The sequence below is a fragment of the Equus asinus genome, chromosome 16, assembly GCF_041296235.1.
Source record: "Equus asinus isolate D_3611 breed Donkey chromosome 16, EquAss-T2T_v2, whole genome shotgun sequence".
In the NCBI taxonomy this organism is placed as follows: Eukaryota; Metazoa; Chordata; class Mammalia; order Perissodactyla; family Equidae; genus Equus; species Equus asinus.
This window is the reverse complement of record NC_091805.1, coordinates 40,284-62,827: the sequence shown is the minus strand read 5'-3', so window position 1 is coordinate 62,827 and position 22,544 is coordinate 40,284. Positions and strand designations below refer to the sequence as shown.

The following is a 22,544-nucleotide window of genomic DNA, read 5'->3' as shown; positions in this document are numbered from 1 at the left end:
TTTGTAAGAGTAACTGAGTTAATTAAGGCAAAGTTCTTAAAAACAGTGCTTGGTACGTTGTAAGTGCCGTACGAGTTTTTGTTACTATTTGAACTATCCTACCAGAAGACACTCCACGTACAAACAACGCGGCACGGTGGTTAAGAGCCATGGCATGGGGTTTAGCACTTCACTCTTGGGAAAGGTAGGGTTTCCTGTAAAGGTGTCCTGGGCCAAGGCTTAGACTTGATTCCTTCTGTAGGATGCCCTTTTGACTGAAACACTTCATTGGACAAATGTTGGTTTGATACCAGCTGCTTGCCAGGCACACTTTGCTGGGCTCAGTGAATTCAGAGGTTGGAGAGGCCCAGTCTCTCCATCAAAGGCTCACGGCCCCAAGCAAGTGACACTGCCATGTGGGTGCACCAGTCAGATCTCACTCTGGGAGCAAGTGCCCCACTGAGAGCCGTGAAGCCCTAGGCGTTTATAATAATCATCAATCATACTCCACATAATTCACATCATGAGGTCCGGGCCCTGAGAGGTCATAAGCTGCGCGCTGGGCACACGGCCAGGTGGCAGATATGGGTCCTGAGTCCTAGACAGGGAGCCTCCCCTGCACCCTGGACCAGTTATATCTAGTCCTATCCCTTCATAACGTCGTTGTACGTGTAATTACTCCTGTGATATTTGAGACTAGCAAGAGTGCCTGTCCCGGCCGACTCTGTGTCTGGCATAGTTCTAGCATAGTTCCTGGCACGTGACAGATGCTCAACAAATATATACTGAATGTAACTGGCACCTCCCGCGTCTCTTCACTTGCGGGGACATCTGGGTGTCTGCTCTATAAAAAGGTGCATGAAGAGATCATTTTGAACTCGTCAGAGAAGGTGCTGCTTCCCACAGTGTGTTTGTGGAAGTGTGGGACTGACGGCCTGTAGTGAACCCAATCTCTTTGTGAATTATGTGCTCTCAGGAAAGTGTCCTCCCGTGTTCTGTCAGGCAGAACCTTTAATGGGGCAGCTCTGTGATGTTTAAGAGCCTCCAGTGTCACCAGTGGCAGCAGCTCTCATCGCCTGAGCTGGACTATATGAGATAAACTACTGCGGCAGGCTTTCTAGGAAACCCCACCAGCTGCAGGAAGTGAGTTCCACACAACACCTGTCCACCCAGCACTCTGTGCACTGAGCCACTGGCCAGGCCTCAGGAATTCCTACCCCCAGGAGCTGGTGTGGCAAGAAGAGGAAAAAGGAAGGGAAAGGAAAACTTCTGATTCAAATCTGGGACAGATCCATCTGCTTGGCAAGGCCTGGGTCAGATGCCCGAGCAGCAAAGAGAGGCTGGAAAAGCAAATCACTGGCATTTCCTTCTGCTGGAGTGAGAGGTGGACTCCTGATCTGGGGACTCCCTGGATGAGGGAAGAATGGTGCAGATGCCAGGCGACCAGAACAAAGACAAATAGCCACTCCTCCTTTCCTGTGCCAAGCTCTTGGAAAATAGCAGCTATTGTCAAGTAGTTCAGAATAGTATAGTTTTGGACCAAACCTGGAGTAAGAGTCACAGGGAAAAAAGGAGATACAATATGACCTTTAAGGAAAGTTAAATACATATAAAAATAACCAATTGCAAGTACTGTACAAGACCCCCAAGAAAGAATAAGTCACAAAACAGACTCCATCTACATCTTAGGAGCAATCTACTAGGGAAGTCAGACACGAATCAGTAACTCGGGAAATAAAGATGCAACTGCATCTTGGGGGAGACTTGTTAAGGAAAAGAACAAGAAATTGTGTGTTTATCAAGGAGGGAGGTGCGGGCACCACAAGGGCCGGCTGTGAGCATCAGTTCCCAACTCCTCCTCGTTCAGCGACATCATGCCCATAGCCTGAAATCGGCCATGGTGGGCGTGTCTACACCGTGAGGATCAGTAATGCTACAAAAGGGGGCTTATTTTGGCACCTCAGTTGTTAAAAATTTACCAGCACACCCCTGACAGGAAACTGATTCACACGAGTGGATTTTGGGGGATGTCACAGAATGTCCCTCTAGGAAAGTGGCCCTTAAGTTGAGACAGTGGAAATGAGGTGAAGATAGTTTATCTGGACCTGGAAGGACACACACATCTGAATGTGGAATGAATAAACATCTCAGACTAGTTGGTAAAATAAATGACCGTAACACTTTGTCACCCTGTTGTTTTTCACCTATTATTTAAAGTTAGAATAGTCAGTTAGATAAACCATCTTAATAATTACATACGTCTGCATGCCAGATGGTAAATGAATACTTACACCCACACCTTTTCTGGGTTTTCCAGGTACAAAGAGCAGAGTCAAGGGTAATGCAGGAAGTTCACCTGGTTCAGGATTTCCTCCTGTATAGGTTCCCTGGTTATAGGATCTGACAGGATCTGCTTTGCTTTGCTTATGGCAATGGAGAGTTTGGGAATTTGATTTGCCATCGATAAGTATCTGGGCTTAGGAAAAATAAGATCAAGCAGGTAAAGTAAACTACTATGGTCACTTGTAATTTTTTCTCTCAACCAGGAAAAAAGAGTTAGAGAGTGGGTTACCAATCTTGGTCTATGTTCTGATTGAATTGGTTGATGCCTCGTGGAGAAGGGACAGTAGTGCTCACTAGAATGGAATGGATTTGAGTTAATCTATGAAATCTCCACATGCAGTTCCATGACCAAGTTACTGAGGTTTGGAAGCCTCGCTGGGTGGGTACTCTGGTTCCACAGTGTATATCAGGGATGAGAGATGTGGTATGAAAACACACAGCGGCTTTGAGTGGATCTTCTTTGCACAGCCTGTCCCCTGCCCTGCCGAGCAGTACTGCCCCTCGAGACCCCAGCTCGCAGTCAGAAGGGAACAGGAGCCTGTTGGACGTCTTGGAGATGGCACGAAGGACAACCAATGGCAAACTCAACATAGAGAACCTCAACCTGAGTTTTTGAAAAGAAGATCACTCATTCTCTGGCTACCTGCCCCCCAACAAGGTAATCACAGTTAGATTTCAGACTTGTTCATCTCTAAAAAGCCACCTTGGGGCACTGGGTCTATAGTAAGAAGTCACAGTTACGATCTGTGATCTGCCTGTGAATTACATTACACAATTGTTTGTTTTCTGTGACCGAGAAGAGAAAAACCAAATAGAAAAGGAATTGTGAAATGTGAGGAATTGGTCCAGGAATTACTCACACTGGCCTATGTTTTATGTTAAGAACAGAGAATATGACAATACTCAAATAATATTTGACAATGGAAAAGAAATATTGTTCCAAGGCAAAATGTTCATTTCTCACACCCGATATCAGATTCCAGGGTGGTCAGCTTGTGATATCCCGTTCCTTAGAACACCAAATTTTAGGGACTGTTGCGACTTACTCCTAATAGAGATTGGGAGGCTGTTTTGGAGCATTAATTAACAGTGCAGATGTGTTTCATGGAAGAGGGTCCGGAACCATGTTAACTCACATGTTGTCTTTAGCCAAACAAACCCCAGCTGCGGGGCTACCTTGGATGCAGGTGAAATAGTAATTGCCCCCATTACCACAATTCCGTTAACAACAACTTGTTACCACCAAGCTTTATTGATTCTTAGTAAGCACCAAGCACTGCCCTAGATACTTTACTTATGTTCTCCCACTTAACACCTACAAATAACAATAAAATCCAGGTAGATCTTATAATACACATTTAATAAATGAAAAAAACTGATTCTCAGAGAGGCCAGTTGAATCACCCAAGGGCCACAGCTAGCAAGTGGCAGAGCCAGGATTCAAAGTACAGGAGAGTACTGGAAATTGAGAGCCAGTATTGGAACTCCATTAAGCAGAAGATATCTGAAAGTTTCCGTTGAGACCAGGATACAAGAGTTAGAATTTCAAAGGAGTATAAGGGATTGGAAACTATAGGTAGGAAAAAAAAAAAAAAGAGCGGGCTGGCCCAGTGGCATAGCGGTTAAGTTCGTGCTTTCCACTTGGGCAGCCCGGGATTCGCCAGCTTGGATCCTGGGTGCAGACCTATGCACTGCTTATCAAATCATGCTGTGGCAGGCTTCCCACTATAAAATAGGTAAAGGTTGGCATGTATGTTAGCTCAGGGCTAATCGTCCTCAAAAAAAAAAGTCCTGTAGGAAAGATTAGAACATGCCTTTTATCTGGGGAAACAGGAGTTAGAATTGAGAGAGTCAGAGAATTTGAAAGAACAAGCAATGTTTGCTGAGGAAGAAGGACACAATACGCTGACAGCTCTCCCTATTCTTTCATTTATACAGTCAACTGACCATGCAGAGGCACAGCTTGTGATAGTGGGTACATGTGTGCGTGCGTATCTGTGAATATTACATTTGCACATGTTTCACTAGAAAGAGAGGAACACTGGAGGAGATCACACACATCAGAAATGACCTCCATTATGTTCACAAGAAGATCAGTAGAAATAGACTAAGAAGCAGTGATTCTTTGTTAGATTGGAAACTACATAACAGCATCAGTGAAGCTTAGTCAGAAGTTGTCAGGAGATACTCGTAGATTGGAACATAAATGACTTGGAAATCAAAATAAATTTGTTAAACTCTTGAGTCTCAGGTTTTTTGTCTGGAAGAACTGGGTTCCAAATATCTGCCTCCTGCGTCTATGGTGAGGATTAAACAGAATAATTACGTGAAGGCACTTAGCACACTGTTTGAGATATGAGTCACTCCGTAAATACTAGTTTCCCTACCATCTATGAAAGAATTAGGGTTTGGTGAAATTAGCACTTCAAAACAGCCTGAGGAAGGAGCTCTCTCCCAGGGTCGAGTGATGGCCACATCAAGCACTGGCTATGAGAGCAGACCTTGAGCCTTCTTCCCCTCACAGCTGGCCATAAAAGCTTAAGTCTGTGGTTCATAGCCAAGGAAACGGGGCACATTTTCCTTGAAGCTGGTCTGCCTCTTGTGAGCCATCTGGCATCTCTTAAGACATCTGGAACTCACTCAAAGTATATTGCAGTTCTGGGAGGCATGCAAAATAGAATTCTGTTTCCCTGGAACATGAGGCACATTGAGGCCCAAGGGACACTGGATACGGAAAGCCACCGCAGTTGCACCCCAGCATCCTTGCTCCTGGATGCAGGCCTTCAGGGTGGCTGGGAAAGGCTGTCTGAGTTGGGAGGGTTTTCTTTTTGATCAGTAGTTCTTAATCTCCTTGGGGGTATAGGGAGAGAATCACAGGCTTCTTTAAGTTTCTCATGAAATCCACACATTCTGTGCCCGAGGGCAAAGCATGTCCTCATTGCCAGCATTTCAGAGGTTCACAGATCATCGTAAGTTCTCAGATAAATAAATGCAGTCCTGAAGGATAATCTACAGGTGTTGTCACTCAAATCGATGGAATTTTTACCACTCTCAAGGGACAGTATAAAGACATTTCAATTATCTATTGTCCCCATTCTGTGGACTCACTCATCCTCTTCTTCTAGCACATCTTTGATGCAATGACAGCCTCAGGCAGAACTCCTGAGGCAACGTGGATCCATATACATTTGTTTATTAACCACCCTGACCATTACCCAAGTCGGCATCGATTCAGTAGGTTTGTAGAACCTAAGAAATTCCCAAGTCCGCAGGCTCAGTTTAACATTTTTCGACATGATCTGTATTCTTCACGTCTTGAACTCGTCCTCTTTCGCCTCTACGTCACCAGCCCCTTCCAAACCCCCCAGACCTTCCTCCCAGGATGGACTAGCTAGAACACAGGTTGCTCTGCTTCTAATTACTCTTTGCTTCATTTCCATGTAACTTCCTCCTTATCATCCAGGGCGAGTCCCATTAATGAGGGACCAGGGTTTGTGAATGTGAAGTTCCTTCTTGTGGCAAAGACTCCAGCTATGGCTCTGGACTAGTGACAAGGACTCCAGCTACGGCTCTGGACTAGTGACAAGGACTCCAGCTACGGCTCTGGACTAGTGACAAGGACTCCAGCTATGGCTCTGGACTAGTGACAAGGACTCCAGCTACGGCTCTGGACTAGTGACAAGGACTCCAGCTACGGCTCTGGACTAGTGACAAGGACTCCAGCTACGGCTCTGGACTAGTGACAAGGACTCCAGCTACGGCTCTGGACTAGTGACAAGGACTGCAGTTTGAAAGGCTCCTTTTTGGTATTTGGTTGTTTCTATATCAGTATACTCTGCCCTAAAACTATAAAATTATTTCTACTAACTTTAAATCAATCCCTTCTTCCAATACGATTTGGTATGTTTAATCTATTCTTCCATTCAACATATTAACCACTCGATGTGTTCTGAGGTCTGTGATAAGGCACTGAGGACAAGATACTGTTGTGATTTCAATTCCTGAGCTCTCCAGGAGCTCAGGAAAAGGGCAACATTATAAACATGTTGTCACAATTCTGTGACAAATACATTGATAGCAGTAACTTTGAACACAGAGAAGGAAACCAAACTAGCCTAGCTCAAAAAGTCTAAAAAGTCTCCAGAGGAGATGATGCAAATACTGAATCTTAGAGGACAGGTGAATTTGACAAAGAATTAGGGAGAGGGGCAGAGGAAGGGATGAGAAAAGTGTTCTAGGTAAAAGGAACAGTGTGGAATGGCGCTGAAATGAGAGAGAGTATGGCTAATTCAAGGAACTGCAAGTCATTCATACAGGCAGAACATAGTGAACGTACGGTGGCTGGGGATGGTGGGAGACACTGCTCGAGCTGATGTTAGAATGGAAAGTAGGAGCCAATCTATGAAGGGTCTTTCTAAGGAGTATGAAGGCCCAAAGGAATCATTGAAGGATATTAAATAAGTGAATGATATGATCAAATCTGAAATTTGAAAAGAGCATTCTAATAGAATGTGGAGAATTAGAGCAGGAGGCCCTTCAGCAGGCTGTTACAATAATTCAAGCGAGGCATTGTGAGGGTTGACACTAGGGCAATAACAGAAGAGACAGAGATGTTAAGGAGGTAGAAAAGTAGGTCTTGGTGACTAACTGGATGTGGGCCTTGACTTAGGAAGAATGAAAAATGACTCCCAAGGTTCTGGCTTCGTCAACTTGGTGGATGACAAGTTGGAGGGGAAGAGGAAGGGATGGTGAGTTCGGTTTTGAACATGTTGCTCTGGGTTGAGAGATTAAAGCTAAATGATCATTTAAGAGTCTTCAGTATGGAGCTGAAGCCATGGGAGTATTTAGGATTACCCAAAGACATGATGGAAAGTGAGACGGAAAGTTGAAGAGGGTGCTCATTGTTAAGGAGCAGGTAGACAAAGAGAAGCCAACAAAGGAGACTCAAAATAATCAAAGGTGGCAGGGGAGTGGTCAAGAAAGCCAATAGGAGAGCTTTATAGAAGGATGGTGATCAACCACCTCGTGTGCTGCAGAGACCATCCATAATTAGGACTGAAATGCATCCATTGTTTGAAACCGTGGAGGTTACTAGCTACTCGGAAAACACAGTTTAGGTAGAGTGATGGAGTAAGATGCAAATAGAGCCATAAATGGGGAGAGAGGAAGTTGAGACAGCATCTGCGCACCCCTCTTTCAAGGAGAATTTTGGGGAAATGAATATTTATTTCATATGTCATTTTCTAAATAACATAGATATTTTATTTACATTTAACTTAAAAATTCCTTATTAAGCAGAAGAAACTACACATAATCAAACTTTTTTTATTAACAATGGTCACAATTATGAATATTCATATTTTAAAGGATTTCAGTAGTAACCCTGAGTCCCACTAAATGGCCAGGAGTTTCTGGTAGACGTTTCTGTTGCTCCTCTACAGCGGTTAGCAGTCAGTTCTCAGCAGCTATCAATCAGTCTGCTTCTAGGAACCCTGATGTTAATATTTCTAGTCTGCTGTTCGTTTTAGCCTAGAGAAAAACGCAGTGTTGCTGGAAGTAAATGAACTGTTTTTAGAATAAACACTTAATATCAATGTTAAAAATACATTAATATGCTCTAATCATGAGGATAATTCAGTTCTTATTAATGGAGTAAAATGGCATAATGTGACTAATTTCTAGCTTTCTAAATTTATTTTTTTATTTATTTCAACCTCTGCCCAAACACACTCCACTTTTTAGTGTCTTCAAGTCGTTCATTTACTTTCTTGTTCATCCATGTATTCATTTATTCAGTAATTATTGATTCTTTATTTTTAACACTGTGCTAGGCAATGGTTTCAGGAGAATGGATGAAACCTAATCCCAGCCCTCAGGGAGCCACTGTCTTGTAGAGAACCTCTAAGGTGCCGATAATTACTGCCCAGCCTGGGAGAGATATAAAGCTGTGGTGGAGTTGATAATCTCAAAGTACAGGCACAGGTTCTTTCTCACTCGTTATTTGTACATGCTTTTCTTCTGTGTGGAATTTTCCCCAACCCTTATTCTCTGGCAAACTCTTATCATTTTTTCATTTTTCAAATCAACATTTTTTCCTCTTTTAAGCTTTCCTGACATTACTCCTCTATATCTAGTAAGTAACATATGCAAGTTTCGAACCCAGATTTGTTTCCTTCCATGAAGACAAATGAAGATGAGCTTTTTATCACTGTTTTAAAATGTGGATTTTATTATTGTTTAGGTATGGTCAGATATACAGGTCAGGAGATGATTTCCACTGAAAAAAGAGTTTTTTACTCACAGTTCCCAAGAGAAGGGGCACGGGACACCCGATAGGCCATGTGGGGAGCACCAGGTAGGCCAGGGGGAAGATGGGATTAGGGGAGGTGTGGGCAGGAGCTGTGGTGCTGCCGAGGCAGGTGAGCAGGCCTAGGATTGGCTAGTTTGAATGATTTCATTGGGCTCTGAGGTATAGGGATTGTCCTTTGTTGCCTGGTACTTGGCCATGGGGTGATTAGGGCAGGGAAATAGTAGCCCAAGGGTGAGAACCCCAATAACAGGGGTGGTTGGTTTGCATATGAAAGGCACATCTTCAAGCCAGTTCTTCACTGACTTTAGGAATCCATAGCCCTAGGAGGGGCAGTCTCTCCATTAGGTCAAAGCATCAGAATAAAAAGCTATGCTTAATACAGTCACTATCCTGAACTTTCTCACAAAATAATCATAGTAGCTACTATTTAGTCCAAACATGAAATTAGACATTTCTTTTCTTCTTTCTTTGCCCCTTCCTTCCTTCTTTCTTTTTTCCTTTCTTTCTTTTTCCCTTCTTTCTTTCTTTCCTTCCTTCCTTAGTCTTGTTTCCTTCTTTCCTCCTCCCTTCCTCACTCCCTTCTCTCCCCCTTCTCTCTTTTCCTCTCCTTTACTCTCTTCTGTCTTTCCCCTTTCTCCCTTCTGTTTCCTCTCCCCTCTCTTCCTTCTATTCTTCATTTCAACAAATGCCTACTAAGTATTCATCAAATGCCTACTAAGAGCCAGGCACTGTTCTAACTGCTTATTTTCTCACATAATCTTCACAGAATTGTAGGAGGTAGAAAATACTAGTCTTATTTAGTAGATGAAGTAATTGAGTATAGAAAGGTTAAGTAACTTCCTGAGGCCACACAGATCATAGGCAGCATATCTGGTGTTCAAAATAAGTCTTGTTTCATTCTGGTCTATGCATTTAACCATTATGCTAAACACACAACACACACTGTCACTCCACTAAAAATTTTACATGTTTGACTCTATATATCACTTAATCACCAACCTGAGAACTGGACTGGTTTGTCAGCTGGACTCAGAAAATATTAAGTACTTGGTAAACTTCAATCACACTTCATCCATTCCTCCAACAAATATTTATTACGCATCTGGTTTCTCAACTAAGTTCCATCATTTATTAACTAGATGACATTCAGGAAGTCACTTAATCTCTCTAAGTCTTGGTTTCATCATATATAAAATATAGATACTAATATTAACCCTGCTAAAAAACAAGCTTATTTTGTAAATCAAAGTGGATGTGTAAAAATATTTTGAAACTTATCTATGTAATGAAGTGAATATACTTTCTAGTCCTTGACCATCTATTCCATGGCTGACAAAAATGTAAGATCAGCATTTCAAAGTTCAATGGCTTCAGAGTAATGAACTATACCTCTGTGTTAACTAAATAAAAATTTGCTGTTGATAAGCATTCAGTTGAATATTCTTGTTCTGAATGATATCTTAATGCTACAATGCACTCCTGAGTATTAACTGTCAAAATCATATAGGTTCTAATTATGGGAGGGAAATTCAAATCTTAATTTCATTATAGTGAAACTTCAAATCCTTTCTTATTTTCAGGTCAGGGCTATATGCCGGAAACATGGATTATATCTGACTTTGAGCCTCCTGGAAACATTGCTTAACCACCAAGATTTGGGTTACAAAGATGAAATAAAGTAAGTTGATTTTTTATTCATGGAGCCCCCCAACTGGGATACCAAACACAGAGACATGTCTTTAGACTAGAAGTTTTATGCATGAAACAATCACTTCCTTCACTTAAAGACAGAATTAAGGAATGTTTGCTTATATTAAGACCGAAGGGTCTTCTTGGCCATAGAAACACAAAAGCAGTAAACTTCCACTTACAGCCATTATATACTATCAAGAATCTAATTTACCATTCCACCTTAAACAAATAAAAATAGGACAAAATATATGAAGCAATGGTTTTCAGACTTTGGATATCAGGCAGCAAAGAACAATGATTCTTGAGAGAAGGAAAATATGTGAGGTAAGCTCAGGTTACTGAACAAGAAGGGGGTGTACAAACTGAGCCCGGCATTCTCCTTGAGCTAAAGAGATAGAGTTTGAAGTTCAGCAAGGCCAAGGAAGCTAGAATGCACAGTACAGAGTAGCAGAGAGGAGAGATTCTCAGAGTTCTTTCTGGAGATTTCCAAAGAGTTGCCCTCAAGTCTTCATGAGAGTACTGGCTAATGTACGCATTTGTGGAAAGTACTCAAGGTCAGAGAAAGAAATACCAAAAGAAAGGTGGAAAAATTCTTGCATCTCACATAGAACTGGGAATAGTTTATAATTTCATCAATATCAGAAAGGAACAAACGTGGCAATGAGTAGAGTCCTCAGAAGGGTATTGTGCTGTAGTGGGGCCAAATTACCCTAGAAAAACTAGACAAACCTTAAAAGCCCTAATAAAGCTTAAAAGTTATCAAACTGTTTACAAGTCATTTAACTACATCCAAAAACAAAGCCCCCAAATTTCAAAAGGAATAAAAAAATCTCAACAATCAAAAACATAAAATTCACAATTTCTGGTATACATACAAAAATTACCAGACATGAAAAGAAGCAGGAAAAATATAATCTACTATTAGGAGAAAAACCAATAAATAGAAGGAGATTCATAAACAATACAGATGATAGAAGTAGAAAATAAGCACATTAAAAGAGCAATTATAAATCATTTCACATGTTCAAGATGGTATAGGAAGGCATGAACATGATGAGAGATATGGAAGACATAAGAAAATACCCAAATAAAATTTCTAGAAGTGAAAAATACACTATCTTCCCCCAAAACCAATAACCCCTGTCTAATAATGAGGAAAAGTTTAGACAAATCACAATAGACAGATGTTCTACAAAATACCTGACCAGTACTGCTCAAAACTTTGAAAACTATTAAAAATAAGGAAACTCTGAGAAGCAGTCAAGAAGAACCTAAGGAGATAAAGACTAACTGTAATGTGGTAGCCTGGATGGAATCTGGAACAAAAATGGATGTTAGGTAAAATCTAAAGATATTGGAATAAGGGTAAGGATATGAGACTTTAGTTAATAATAATGTATCAACATTGGTTCATTACTTGTAATAAAGGTACCATACTAATATAAGATACTAATAAAAGGGGAAATTAGGTGTAGGGTATATGAGAATTCTCAATATTATCTTTAAATTTTTTCTGTAGATCTAAAACTATTCTAAAATTAAGGTTTATGTTAAAAATAAAATGTCTAAAAGAAAAATACCATTGATGAGAGTAACAGCATATTAGACATTGCAGAATTAAAAATAAGTGAACCAGAAGACATAGAAATAAACACTATCCAAAATAAAATTCAGTGCAAAAAAAAAAAATGAAAGAAAAATTAACAGAGTATCACATTTGCTTTGTGATCACATCAGCAGCCTAATGCTTGGGAAATTGGAGTCTTAGAAGGGGAAGAGAGAAAAAAGGGGAAAGAAAAGAATAGTTAAAAAATAGTGGCTGCCTTTTTGCCAAATTTCGAGAAAACTATAAAGGCATGGACCCAAGAAGCTTAATGAACCTTAAGTATAATAAATTTGAAGTAAAACGTATCAAGGCTCATTATAATCAAACTGCTTAAACTGGTGGTAAAGAAAAACCCTTAAAAACACAATAAAAAAAGATGACTTACATGCAGAGCAACAAAGATAAGAACCACAACAGTCTTCTCATTAGAAACAATGTGAGCCGTAAAACAGTGGGACAACATCTTTAAGATATTGGAAGAAGAAAACTGTCAATCTAGAATTCTACATCCAGCAAAACTATCTTTCAAAAACTAGTGTGAAACAAAGACTTTTTTTCACACACACAAGAGATGAGAGAATTCATAACCAGCAGAATAGTACTACAAGAAATATTAAAAGAAGCCCTCAGGCAGAAGGAAAACGATCACTTTGGATCTACACAAAGGAGTGAAAGTATTAGAAATAGTAAATATGTGGATGAATAAAAATATATTTTCCTGACTTTAAAAAGCTTTTTAAAAGATAATTGATTATTTAAAGCAAAAATAAGAACAGCGCATGTGGGGTTTATAACATAAAAAAGTGCAACATTTGACAATAACTACAAGGCTGAGATGGGATAATGAAAGTGTACGATGATAAGGTTCTTATTGTGCAAGTTAAGTAGTATAATTTTGTTTGAAGAAAGAATGTAATGAGTTAAAAATGCTAATAAAGAAGATAAAATGGAAGCATAAGCACATTTAAATTCTAAGAAAAGACCAAAAAAAGAAGGAAAAGGAAACAAGAAACAGATAAGACAAATAGAAATTAAATACCAAGATACCAACCATATCAATAATTATGGTAAGTATTAGTGATCCAAATGCACCAATTAAAAGGCAGTGATTATGAGATTTTATTTAAAAAGCAAGACCCAACTGAATGCTGTCTATAATGTACTCGTTTAAGATATAAAGACATAGAAACACTAAAAGTAAAAGGATGGAAAATGATGTACTGTAATAACTCTAATGAATACAAAGCTGGAGTGGTTACATTAATGTCAAAGTACATTCCAAAGCGAGGGATATCGCCAGAAAATCAAGTCAACAAGAGGCCATAGCAAATCAAAATGTTCATGCCCTTAATAACACAGCTGCAAGTTACATGAAGTGAAAACATGGAACTGAAAGAAGAAATAGGCAAATTCACAATTATAGTTGGAGAACTCAACACCTGTCTGTCAATCATTGATAGAACAAGTAGACCAAAAATCAGTAAGAATATAGAAGAATTGGTGTATATTATCAGCTAACGATGTAAGTGGCAATTACAGAACATTCCACATGACAGCAGAATACAAATCCAAGTGTACATGAAATATTTAAAGGATAGGCTACATTCTGAGCCATAAAACAAGTCTCAGTAAATTTAAAAGAATGAAATCATATAAAATATGTTCTCTGATGACAAAAGAATTAAATTAAAAATAAAAAAAAATCCTGGAAATTTCCAAATATTATGAAACTAAATAATACATTTCTAAAGAATTTATGGTCAGAGAATAAATCACAGGGAACTTAGAAAATATTTTGAACTTAATTAAAATGAAAACACAACATACCAATAATCCTTAGCTTTTCTCTTTTTCTCACATTTCATATCCAGTCCATCAGTAATCTCTTAGTAAATCAACTCTATTTTCAGAATATGTCCAGAATCCAGTCACTTCTCACCATCTCTATTTTTACTTAACTACACCCCATCCAAGCCATCATTATCTTTCTCCTGGATTATTATAATAGCCACATAACTGAACTCTGTTTCTCCCTTGTCCCTAGATTATCTTCAATGCAGCAGCTACAGTGATCTATGAAAACCTAAAACAAATCATGCCATCACTCTGTTCCTAACCCTGCAAGAGCACCTCATTTCACTCAGTAAAAAACCCCAAAGTCCTCATAAACTGTTCTGTATGATCTTCTTCCCCATCGCTTCTTGAGCTTCATCTACAATTTCCTTTGCTCATTCTGCTCCAGTCATGCTGTGCTCCTCGTCTTCCTCAAACACTCCAGGCACACAAACACTGTAACCCCTGTCCTCCGCACGCTCCTTCCATCTAGAATGCTTTCCCAGATAGCATCATTTCTCAGCATGTTTTTCTCAGATGTTACCTTGTCAATGAGGCCCACACCAACCATCCTATTTAAAGTTGTAGCCCCCACCCCTTCTTCCCCTTGACTTGCTTTCCTCTTTCTTTCTTCTATATAATTATCAACTTCTAAAGTATTGGGTTTTGCTGATGTATAATGTTTATTGTTGTCATCTGTCAATCTCTGATAGACTATAGACTGTAGTGCCATAGGACAGGCAGGATCTTTGTTTTAATCAATAAGGTGTCCCAAGTGTCTAGAGCATTGCCTGGCACATAGTAGGTATTCAATATACATTTATGGAATCTAACTGAACTGGAAGGAATAGAGTCTCAAACTCTCAGGGATGCAGACACACAAATTCTACCTAGTCTTAGCTCATGATCAAACTGAAGAAGACCTTCCCTGACCACCTCATCAAAATCAGGTTCCTTGTGCTACACTCTCTCTTATTACACAGTCAGTTTCTTTCCTAGCACTTATCGCTATTTGTAGTTATGTATTTATTTGTGTGATTTGTTAGTTAATGTCTAAATAATGACCTCCATGCTGGCAAGGGACACGACTGATTCCCTCACATTATATTCCCAGCATCTTGTGATCCAATACTCTGCACATCATAGGTATGCAGCAAATATTTGATGAACTCATTTATTCATTCATCAAACATATTGAGTGCCTATTGTACACCGAGCAGTGGTCAAATCACTGGGAATATAGATACGAATATAACAAAGCCCCTTCCCTCACAGAGCTTGTATTCCAATGGGGAAGAGAAACAACAAATAAGCTAGAATAAGTGACATATCACGTGGTGAGAAGAAAAACAAAGAAGCATAAAGGTTAGAGGGAACATCAATTGATAAATAAATTGTGTTAGGAGGTTGAGTCTAGCCAACAGATTTCCACTAGACCAGCTTTGGACAAGAGATGTCCTTTCTCTAAAGCTTTGGGGGTGGTTGGGTGAGGGTGAGAGAGGTGGTTAAGCGGAAAAAGCAGAAAGGTGGGCTAAGAGTTGAGTAGAAAACAAGCCAATTGGGAGTCCCAAAATGCACTGATATAAAGGGAGAAAATGCAAGGATGAAAGCTCACATTGGACTTGGTACATGATGTACTTGATTAAAAGAAGTTGGCATCCAGAACCAGGATTCCAGTAATCAGAGATGTGAGGATCAGAGTGAATGGGGAGCAAAAGAGGTTAGGCCACTTATAATTATATCAATATTCTCAATTTCCCAGTGCTTTATGTGACCTCAGAGAAGTACATCAATTTCTTTATTTACCTGTCTTTGGCCTTTGGATATTCAGAGACATCAAAACCATGAGAACCAATGAAGAACTGCATTTATAAGTGATAAACTTGTTTCCTCTTTAAACAGCCATAGGCTAAAATTTCTTCTGTGGAATTAAATCCATTCCATTAAGGGCTTTCTATGCAAATCTATATCTTTAAGAGATTAAAGATGCAATTTAGACACACATTTTAGGAGCTGAATGCACGAATCATTATTTTAGTACATATTGTCCATTAATCTACTGTTCATTTGGGAACCTGTTTGGAATTTGGCTGCATGCTAATTAGCAGGATTCTGGTGCTGAGCTGTTTCCTGATTAAATGTCCTTTAGAATCAGTAAAACGTCAGGAGAGATTATGGTGATGTGGGATTAGCCCCATCGAACCAAATAAATGAGTGTGTTCCCTTCTTAAACTGTCACGTTGCAAGAGCTGATGAGAGAAGCAATTTCTCAGTTGCTGTTGCAAAGTTGTTTTTTTGGTACGCTTTTTTTAATAGTGAGATTTTTTTTTTTTGCTGTTTGCCTACCAATTAACAGAGATATTGGGGAATGACTGCCAGGGTAAGACGATTTTGACAAAGACTTGATTACGGTTTAAAATCTCCATCCTGAATCACTCTCATGTAAAATGAGTTCAGGTTGTGTTGGATGGAAATTAGTATCCTGTTCTTTACCAGGAACAAGTAAGTCAGAATTAGCATTTAATGTTTCTCTGTGACTTTGCAATAAATAGTAATTAATGAGGGCAGAGAGAGAACAGGAGGCACACTAATACTCTAAAATTGTATTGGCAAAATTAAATGCTTCACACTCAGTTTAAAACACAGGCACACAAGCCAAGTTGTGTTGGGGGAGGGGATAAATAATGGAGCTGCTAGAGAGGCTTCCTGAACAGAGTGGAACAGTTGACACAGCCACAAGTAGGACTTCTCAGACACATCTGGCACATTAATGAGAGTGCAATTAGATTGAAAAGGGCTGGTTGATAATCCCAGGAACAACCAGAGGATTTTAGGAGATAAAGGAAACATGAGGTCTCTGATTCAGCAATTGCTTTTTAATGGGAATAGGAAAATTGTTAGGCAGTGACCTATTGGAGCCATGGTGTGGATCTGCCCATTGCTTAGGTCTTGGAAACCAGACTTGGTTTTTAAGATTATATTAATTCTAACTTTCTCCTCCAGAAGCCCATAATTCACATTGGGTGAGAATTCATATGGAGTGAGAATAATAATATTGCTAATAAAGTTATTTTTATTATTAATAGCTAACAATTATATAGTGCTTACTATATTCCAGGCAATCTTCTAAGTGCTTTGTAAATATTAACTCTTTTAATCCTTGCAAGTGCCCTGTGAGGTAGGTATTATTTCTTTCAAATGAGGAAACTGAGGCACCAGAGAGAGGCTAAAACCAATATGTAACTGATAAATGAATTCATCAATAAGGCTGAGTAAAATGCAGGCTCTCTGCCTTCGGAGTCTTGGCTCTTGATACACTATCCCAATGCTCCTACAAGTCCTATGAAACTCAGAAGCTTGTACGATGGTGGTGAGGCACAGGGGCTTTAGGCAAACTGCTGAGTTCCATGGCTAGCTCCACCCTTGGCTTGGTACTGAACACAGTCCTGGATTTGAGAAGCTCAATATCTCCTGCCCTCTCCTCTAGGACCCAGTAGAGGTGTGGGATACAGATGCAAATATGGGGAGGCTTTTAAGTTCTAGGGGCAGGTTGTATCCAAAAAAGCTCAGGGCCTGCAGGAAACCTCTCCTCGCCAGTTTAGCACCTTCACTACCCCTTTAGCCCCCATCCATGCAGAAAGGCAGCAGGAGCCTGGAATCACACAGGCATAGATGGAAATCCTGGCTCTGAAATGCACTGACTTTGTGAACTTGAACAAGTAAATAATTTCTCTTAACATTAATTTTCCATCTGTGAAATAGAAAAAGAATTCTTTTGTCTGGATTTGAGAGTTTATTGCCTATATGTCAAGGAAGAGCTGTACTTCTCACAGTTCCCTGGGAGGGGAGAAGAAACAACTTAGGCTTCATGATCAAGAAGGTAAAATCAGAGGAAGGTGGTGCTGTTGAATGAGCATCTCAGCAGCTGACTTAAACAGTAACCAAAATGACTGGCTGACTCAGGGGCATAAGGTTTTGATTCAAACACACCTCACATGTCCAGGCACAGGCTAGACGTTCTACACGGCTCATCCCATTTCATTCTCCCAGTAGCCCCAGGAGTTGTGTTGTTCTATACCCACTTCACAGGTGAATAAACTGAGGTTCAGAGACTTTAAGTAAACTGTCCCAAAAGTCGGGCTTCTTTGAATCCTTGTTCCTGTTATGGGTTTACTTTCATCCCCCCAAAATTCATATGTTGAAGCCCTAACCCTTAGCACCTCAGAAAATGATCATATTTGGAGACAAGGACTTTAAAGAGGTGATTAAGTTAAAATGAGGCCATTAGGGTGGAGCCCTAATCCAGTCTGACTGGGGTTCTTATAAGAGGAGGAAATTTGGAATCACAGGGAGACACCAGGGATGTGTGCACACAGAGGGAAGAACATGTGAGGACAGTGAGAAAGTGGCCATCTACAAGTCAAGGACAGAGGCTTCAGAAGAAGCCAAACCTAGCAACACCTTGATCTCGGAATTCTAGCTTCCAGAACTGTGAGAAAATAGATTTCTGTTGTTTAAGCCACCCAGTGTGCTATTTTGTCATGGCAGCTCAAGCAAACTAATACAGTCCCTAAAGGCTCATGGTCCCCTCCATCGTCCCCTCCCTCTAGTATGTTTATGCCTCTCAGCTGGAGCAGAAGCTTGCAGGAATCTCAAGGGAATGGCTCCAGCAGTTAACATCTTCCAATCTTGGGACATAATTTACAGTTCTAGCAGTCGGAACATCCTGCTCTTCAGCACTTTGTATACTGCGTCTCAGCTGAGCGAGGGGGACTTGGAGGAACCAACCAGATGAGAGATGGGAGGGGCGTGTCAGAGACAGAAGAGGCAGTGTATACTAAGGCAGAAGAGCAAGCAAAAGCATAATGAGTTCGGAGAAGTACAAACCGTTCTTTATGGCTGGAGCAAGTGTCTCATGAGGTGGAGAAAGGTGATGGGTTTGGAAAATAAACACCAGCACACCCCTGATTCAAGCTTGTACGAAGCACAGCAAAACATGTTCCCTGTAAGAACTTCATCAAGATCACAAGGGTGCTTCTATAAAATTGCCCACATTTTGTGTTTAGTGTGTTCAGGCTTTTGTTTTGTTTTGTGTTTATACGTAAGACATTTTGTATAAAATGTCATCTGCTTACCAATGGTTAGCATTTCTATGAACAAATAAAGAGGCAAAAAACACACCAGTAGCAAAAGCTAATAGTTACTCTAGTGTCAGAATCTAGAAGGAATCTGCACTAACTATGAATAAATGGAATCTGGGAAAATCCATGAGTTGTTGGCCCTGAGCATTGCCCTGCTGCCTGTGAGAAGTACAGAAGACAAAAGACATTTTGTCCCGTCACCACAGCTTTCTCCTTGATTTGGAGGCCTCGCATCTTAACAGATTAGAAAGTGACACAGGTGCTGCCTTCCGTGGGCTCCTGAATGTGGTTTCCCTTCTTCCCCTCCATGCCCAAGGATACACACACGTACACTTACCTACACACTGCTTTCCTGTGCCTGTGCAGAGAGCACGACTCCCAAGAATGACAGAGCAGGAAGTCAGGAAGGGGACAACCTGGCTGTGGTGGTGCATCTGGTGAAGTGTGATTCCTGAAAGCGGAGTGCCAACCGAGGGGTACCAGACATCAGCGTCCATTATCACTCACCCTACTGAGCAGGGAGCAGGGCTGAGGGAAATCTGTGCCAGTCGTCTGTTGGGTTGTGCTGAACGGGATCAGTTCTTCATTTGATGCTGAACAGAAAGAAAACCCCAGCGTGCGAGCCCTGATGTTTAAAAATACCTCAGAACATTGAGAGGGAATCACAATCTTTCAGACTCCAAATACCAATAAGCTTTTGAAAATAATTTACTCTAGAAAGTAGAAAACATTTAGAAAACTGCCATTGTTCTCCATAGGATATAAGAAGCCTCTATTGAAATTAGTTGGAAAGTAATAAGCATAATGAGACTAAAGGCTGTAAGAAATAAAATTTTAAAAGCACAAAAAGTGAATGGAATAAATTAGAAATAACTTGGTGAAATACGGATAGTTCAAGGAAACTGAAATTTCTACCCCAGAATTAAGAGGTGACCAGGACTGTAGTGTATCTGATGATGTGGTGGGGTCATTTTGCAGTTTATATGTATATCAAACCTTTATGTCATACAACTTGAAACTAATAGAATATTACATGTCAATTATATCTCAATAAAAAATGAGAATATCAAGGAAAGATGAATATTGCTAGATGTTTGGTGATATTAAGATATTCATGTTAAATGTTTAGGTCAGCAGACCTTTCCTATAAAGGGCCAGACGGTAAACGTTTTAGGCTTCGTGAGTCTACAGTCTGTTGCAGCTATTCAACTATGTCATTGTACCCTGAAAGTAGCCAAAACAACATATAACAAGTGGCTTGGTTCCAATAAAATATTATTTACAGAAAAAGAAATAACCAGGAATCAATAAAAAGCAAAATTAACACTAGAGAAAATGTGAACCTTGACAGGCTTCTACAAAATCTAGAGAAAAAGAGAAGAAAAGGATAGAGGATGGGAGATACAGAAGAAGCAAAATAGAGATTGAAACTATAAGACCTTAGCATTGTGGAATAAGAAACTAGAAAAATTGGACAAGATGGAAAAACAAAAATCACAGCTGAAGACACTTTGTAGAGATGGGAAAAAAGAAAATATCCTCCGTGTAGAGATTGAGAGAATTCACTGCGGTCAAAGCTAAATTAAGAAAAAATGAGGGGCCGGCCCAGTGGCCAAGTGGTTAAGTTCGCACGCTCCGCTTCGGCGGCCCAGGATTTCGCCAGTTCGAGTCCTGGGTGAAGACATGGCACCACTCACCAGGCCATGCTGAGGTGGCATCCCACATGCCACAACTAGAAGGACCCACAACTAATGCACAACTATGTACCGGAGGCCTTTGGGGAGAAAAAGGAAACATGAAATCTTTAAAAATAAATACGAAAAAAAGGATTCAGGGCTGGCCTGGTGGCGCAGCAGTTGGGTTCGCACGTTCCACTTCTGTGGACCGGGGTCCACTGGTTGGGATCCTGGGTGCGGACATGGCATCGCTTGGCAAGCCATGCTGTGACAGGCGTCCCACATATAAAGTAGAGGAAGATGGGCACAGTTGTTAGCTCAGGGCCAGTCTTCCTCAGCAAAAAGAGGAGGATTGGCAGCAGATGTTAGCTCAGGGCTGATCTTCCTCCAAAAAAGAAAAAAGAAAAAACAGATCCATGTGTATTCTGACAAAACTTTCGTATTACAAAGACAAAGAAATTTATTTAAGGATCCAGGCCAAAAACAAAACTAAATGAAAGGAAATAAAGGGGAAAAATTAATTATAAATGAACAAAATCAGACTGAATTCAAACTTCTGCATTAATAAATGTCAGACAATGGAGCTCTGTTCATGGAATTTCAAAGGGAAAAATATAGCCAGAGCCAAGTTGATTACATTCTGGTGTAAGGCCTACAGTACAAAGGTTAAGGGCCCAGGATTTTGGAGTCAGCCAGCCAGGATTTAAATCCTGGCTACCCCATTGATCACTGTGTCATCATAGGACGGTTGTCTCAATTAAATGAGAGAATGCACACAAAGTGCTCTGAACACTCGCTAGAGGCTGTTTTGACTTGATAAATTCAGTTGAAGTTGGAATTTGAACTCAGATCTGCCTGAATCTGGAACCAGGCTTGCACACCCTGTCCTCCAGTCCTGACCTCTCTGACTCCATGCTGGGAGTTTGGCACCTGCTTCTGTGATTAGAATCACGGGGCCTGTTGCCGCTACCAGAACCATTCTCACATTGAAGCTGTTAATGGCTTTTTGAAGGCCCTAGGCTAATGTAAGAATATGGAAGAAAGAAAGTATCTTTTTCAGAGGATCTGAAGGATTTCATAGGTTATATACACCATTTACCATTTAAATTGGTCAATGTCCAAGTTCAACACTCAGAAAATTTTCCCACAGTCTCCTTCCCTACTATCAGCATACAGTCAAGAAGGGGAAAGAGGGTTTCTAGTGCCATTTTGTTCAGAGGCTTTATGTCATATTTGGTAACTCCTAGCAGCTCTGAAAAATAAATGTTATGAATGTGGAAATATCAATGGATCTGGGATTTTGTTACTGCATTGTTGTCATTTCTCAGAGGGTCAGAAGGTGTTATAAGCCTGTCTCTCCTAAGAGGGCCTGGTAAGAAATTACAGAAAGTGTAGAAGGCAGGAGCTACTTCCACTTTAGCTCATTTCCAGATCCGAGCTAATATCAGATCTTCATATGATTATTAATGTTTCTTGAGAGTGCTACTTTATCAGTTTCTCTTCCCTGCCTAGGCCTTCAGCAGCTGATATGGTCATCAGCTACCCAGCTTGTGGCCCTGCATACCTATGCCTTACCTATTCATGTGTCCAAAGTGACATGAAGCTCAGGAGGCCATATTTTCTGATTTGTGATATCATCTTTAGGAAAAGTTTTATGAGGTATAAACAAAGCAAACTAGTTACAAATCTAATGAATCATTTTTATTTGAAGAGAATAAGATCACATGACATTAGAACGCCTCTGGAAAACCCAAGACATATATCTCACAACTTGCTTGACTTTTGATAGGTAAAAAGGAGATAGAAATTCTTACCAGTAGCAGTTTGGTTGCTAGAAACAGAAACTTCCTTTTGTTAACATAAGCAAAAGAAATATTTTTGAAAGGATATGGAATGACATATAAAATTGAGGTAAAATAGAACTTCAGGAAGAACCAGAGCCAAAAATTAATGAGAGTTACAGA

The 22,544-nt window shown here is 40.3% G+C and overlaps 1 protein-coding gene across 1 annotated transcript in view; it reads left to right on the top strand.

Annotated features, from left to right (window-relative positions):
- The window catches only part of C16H1orf87 (chromosome 16 C1orf87 homolog), a 74,059-nt gene that overhangs the window by 31,289 nt on the left and 20,226 nt on the right, over positions 1 to 22,544 (top strand). The window contains 2 exon segments of the mRNA XM_044749144.2: positions 2,815 to 2,980; positions 10,213 to 10,310. Of these exon segments, the coding sequence (XP_044605079.2) occupies positions 2,815 to 2,980; positions 10,213 to 10,310 (264 nt within the window).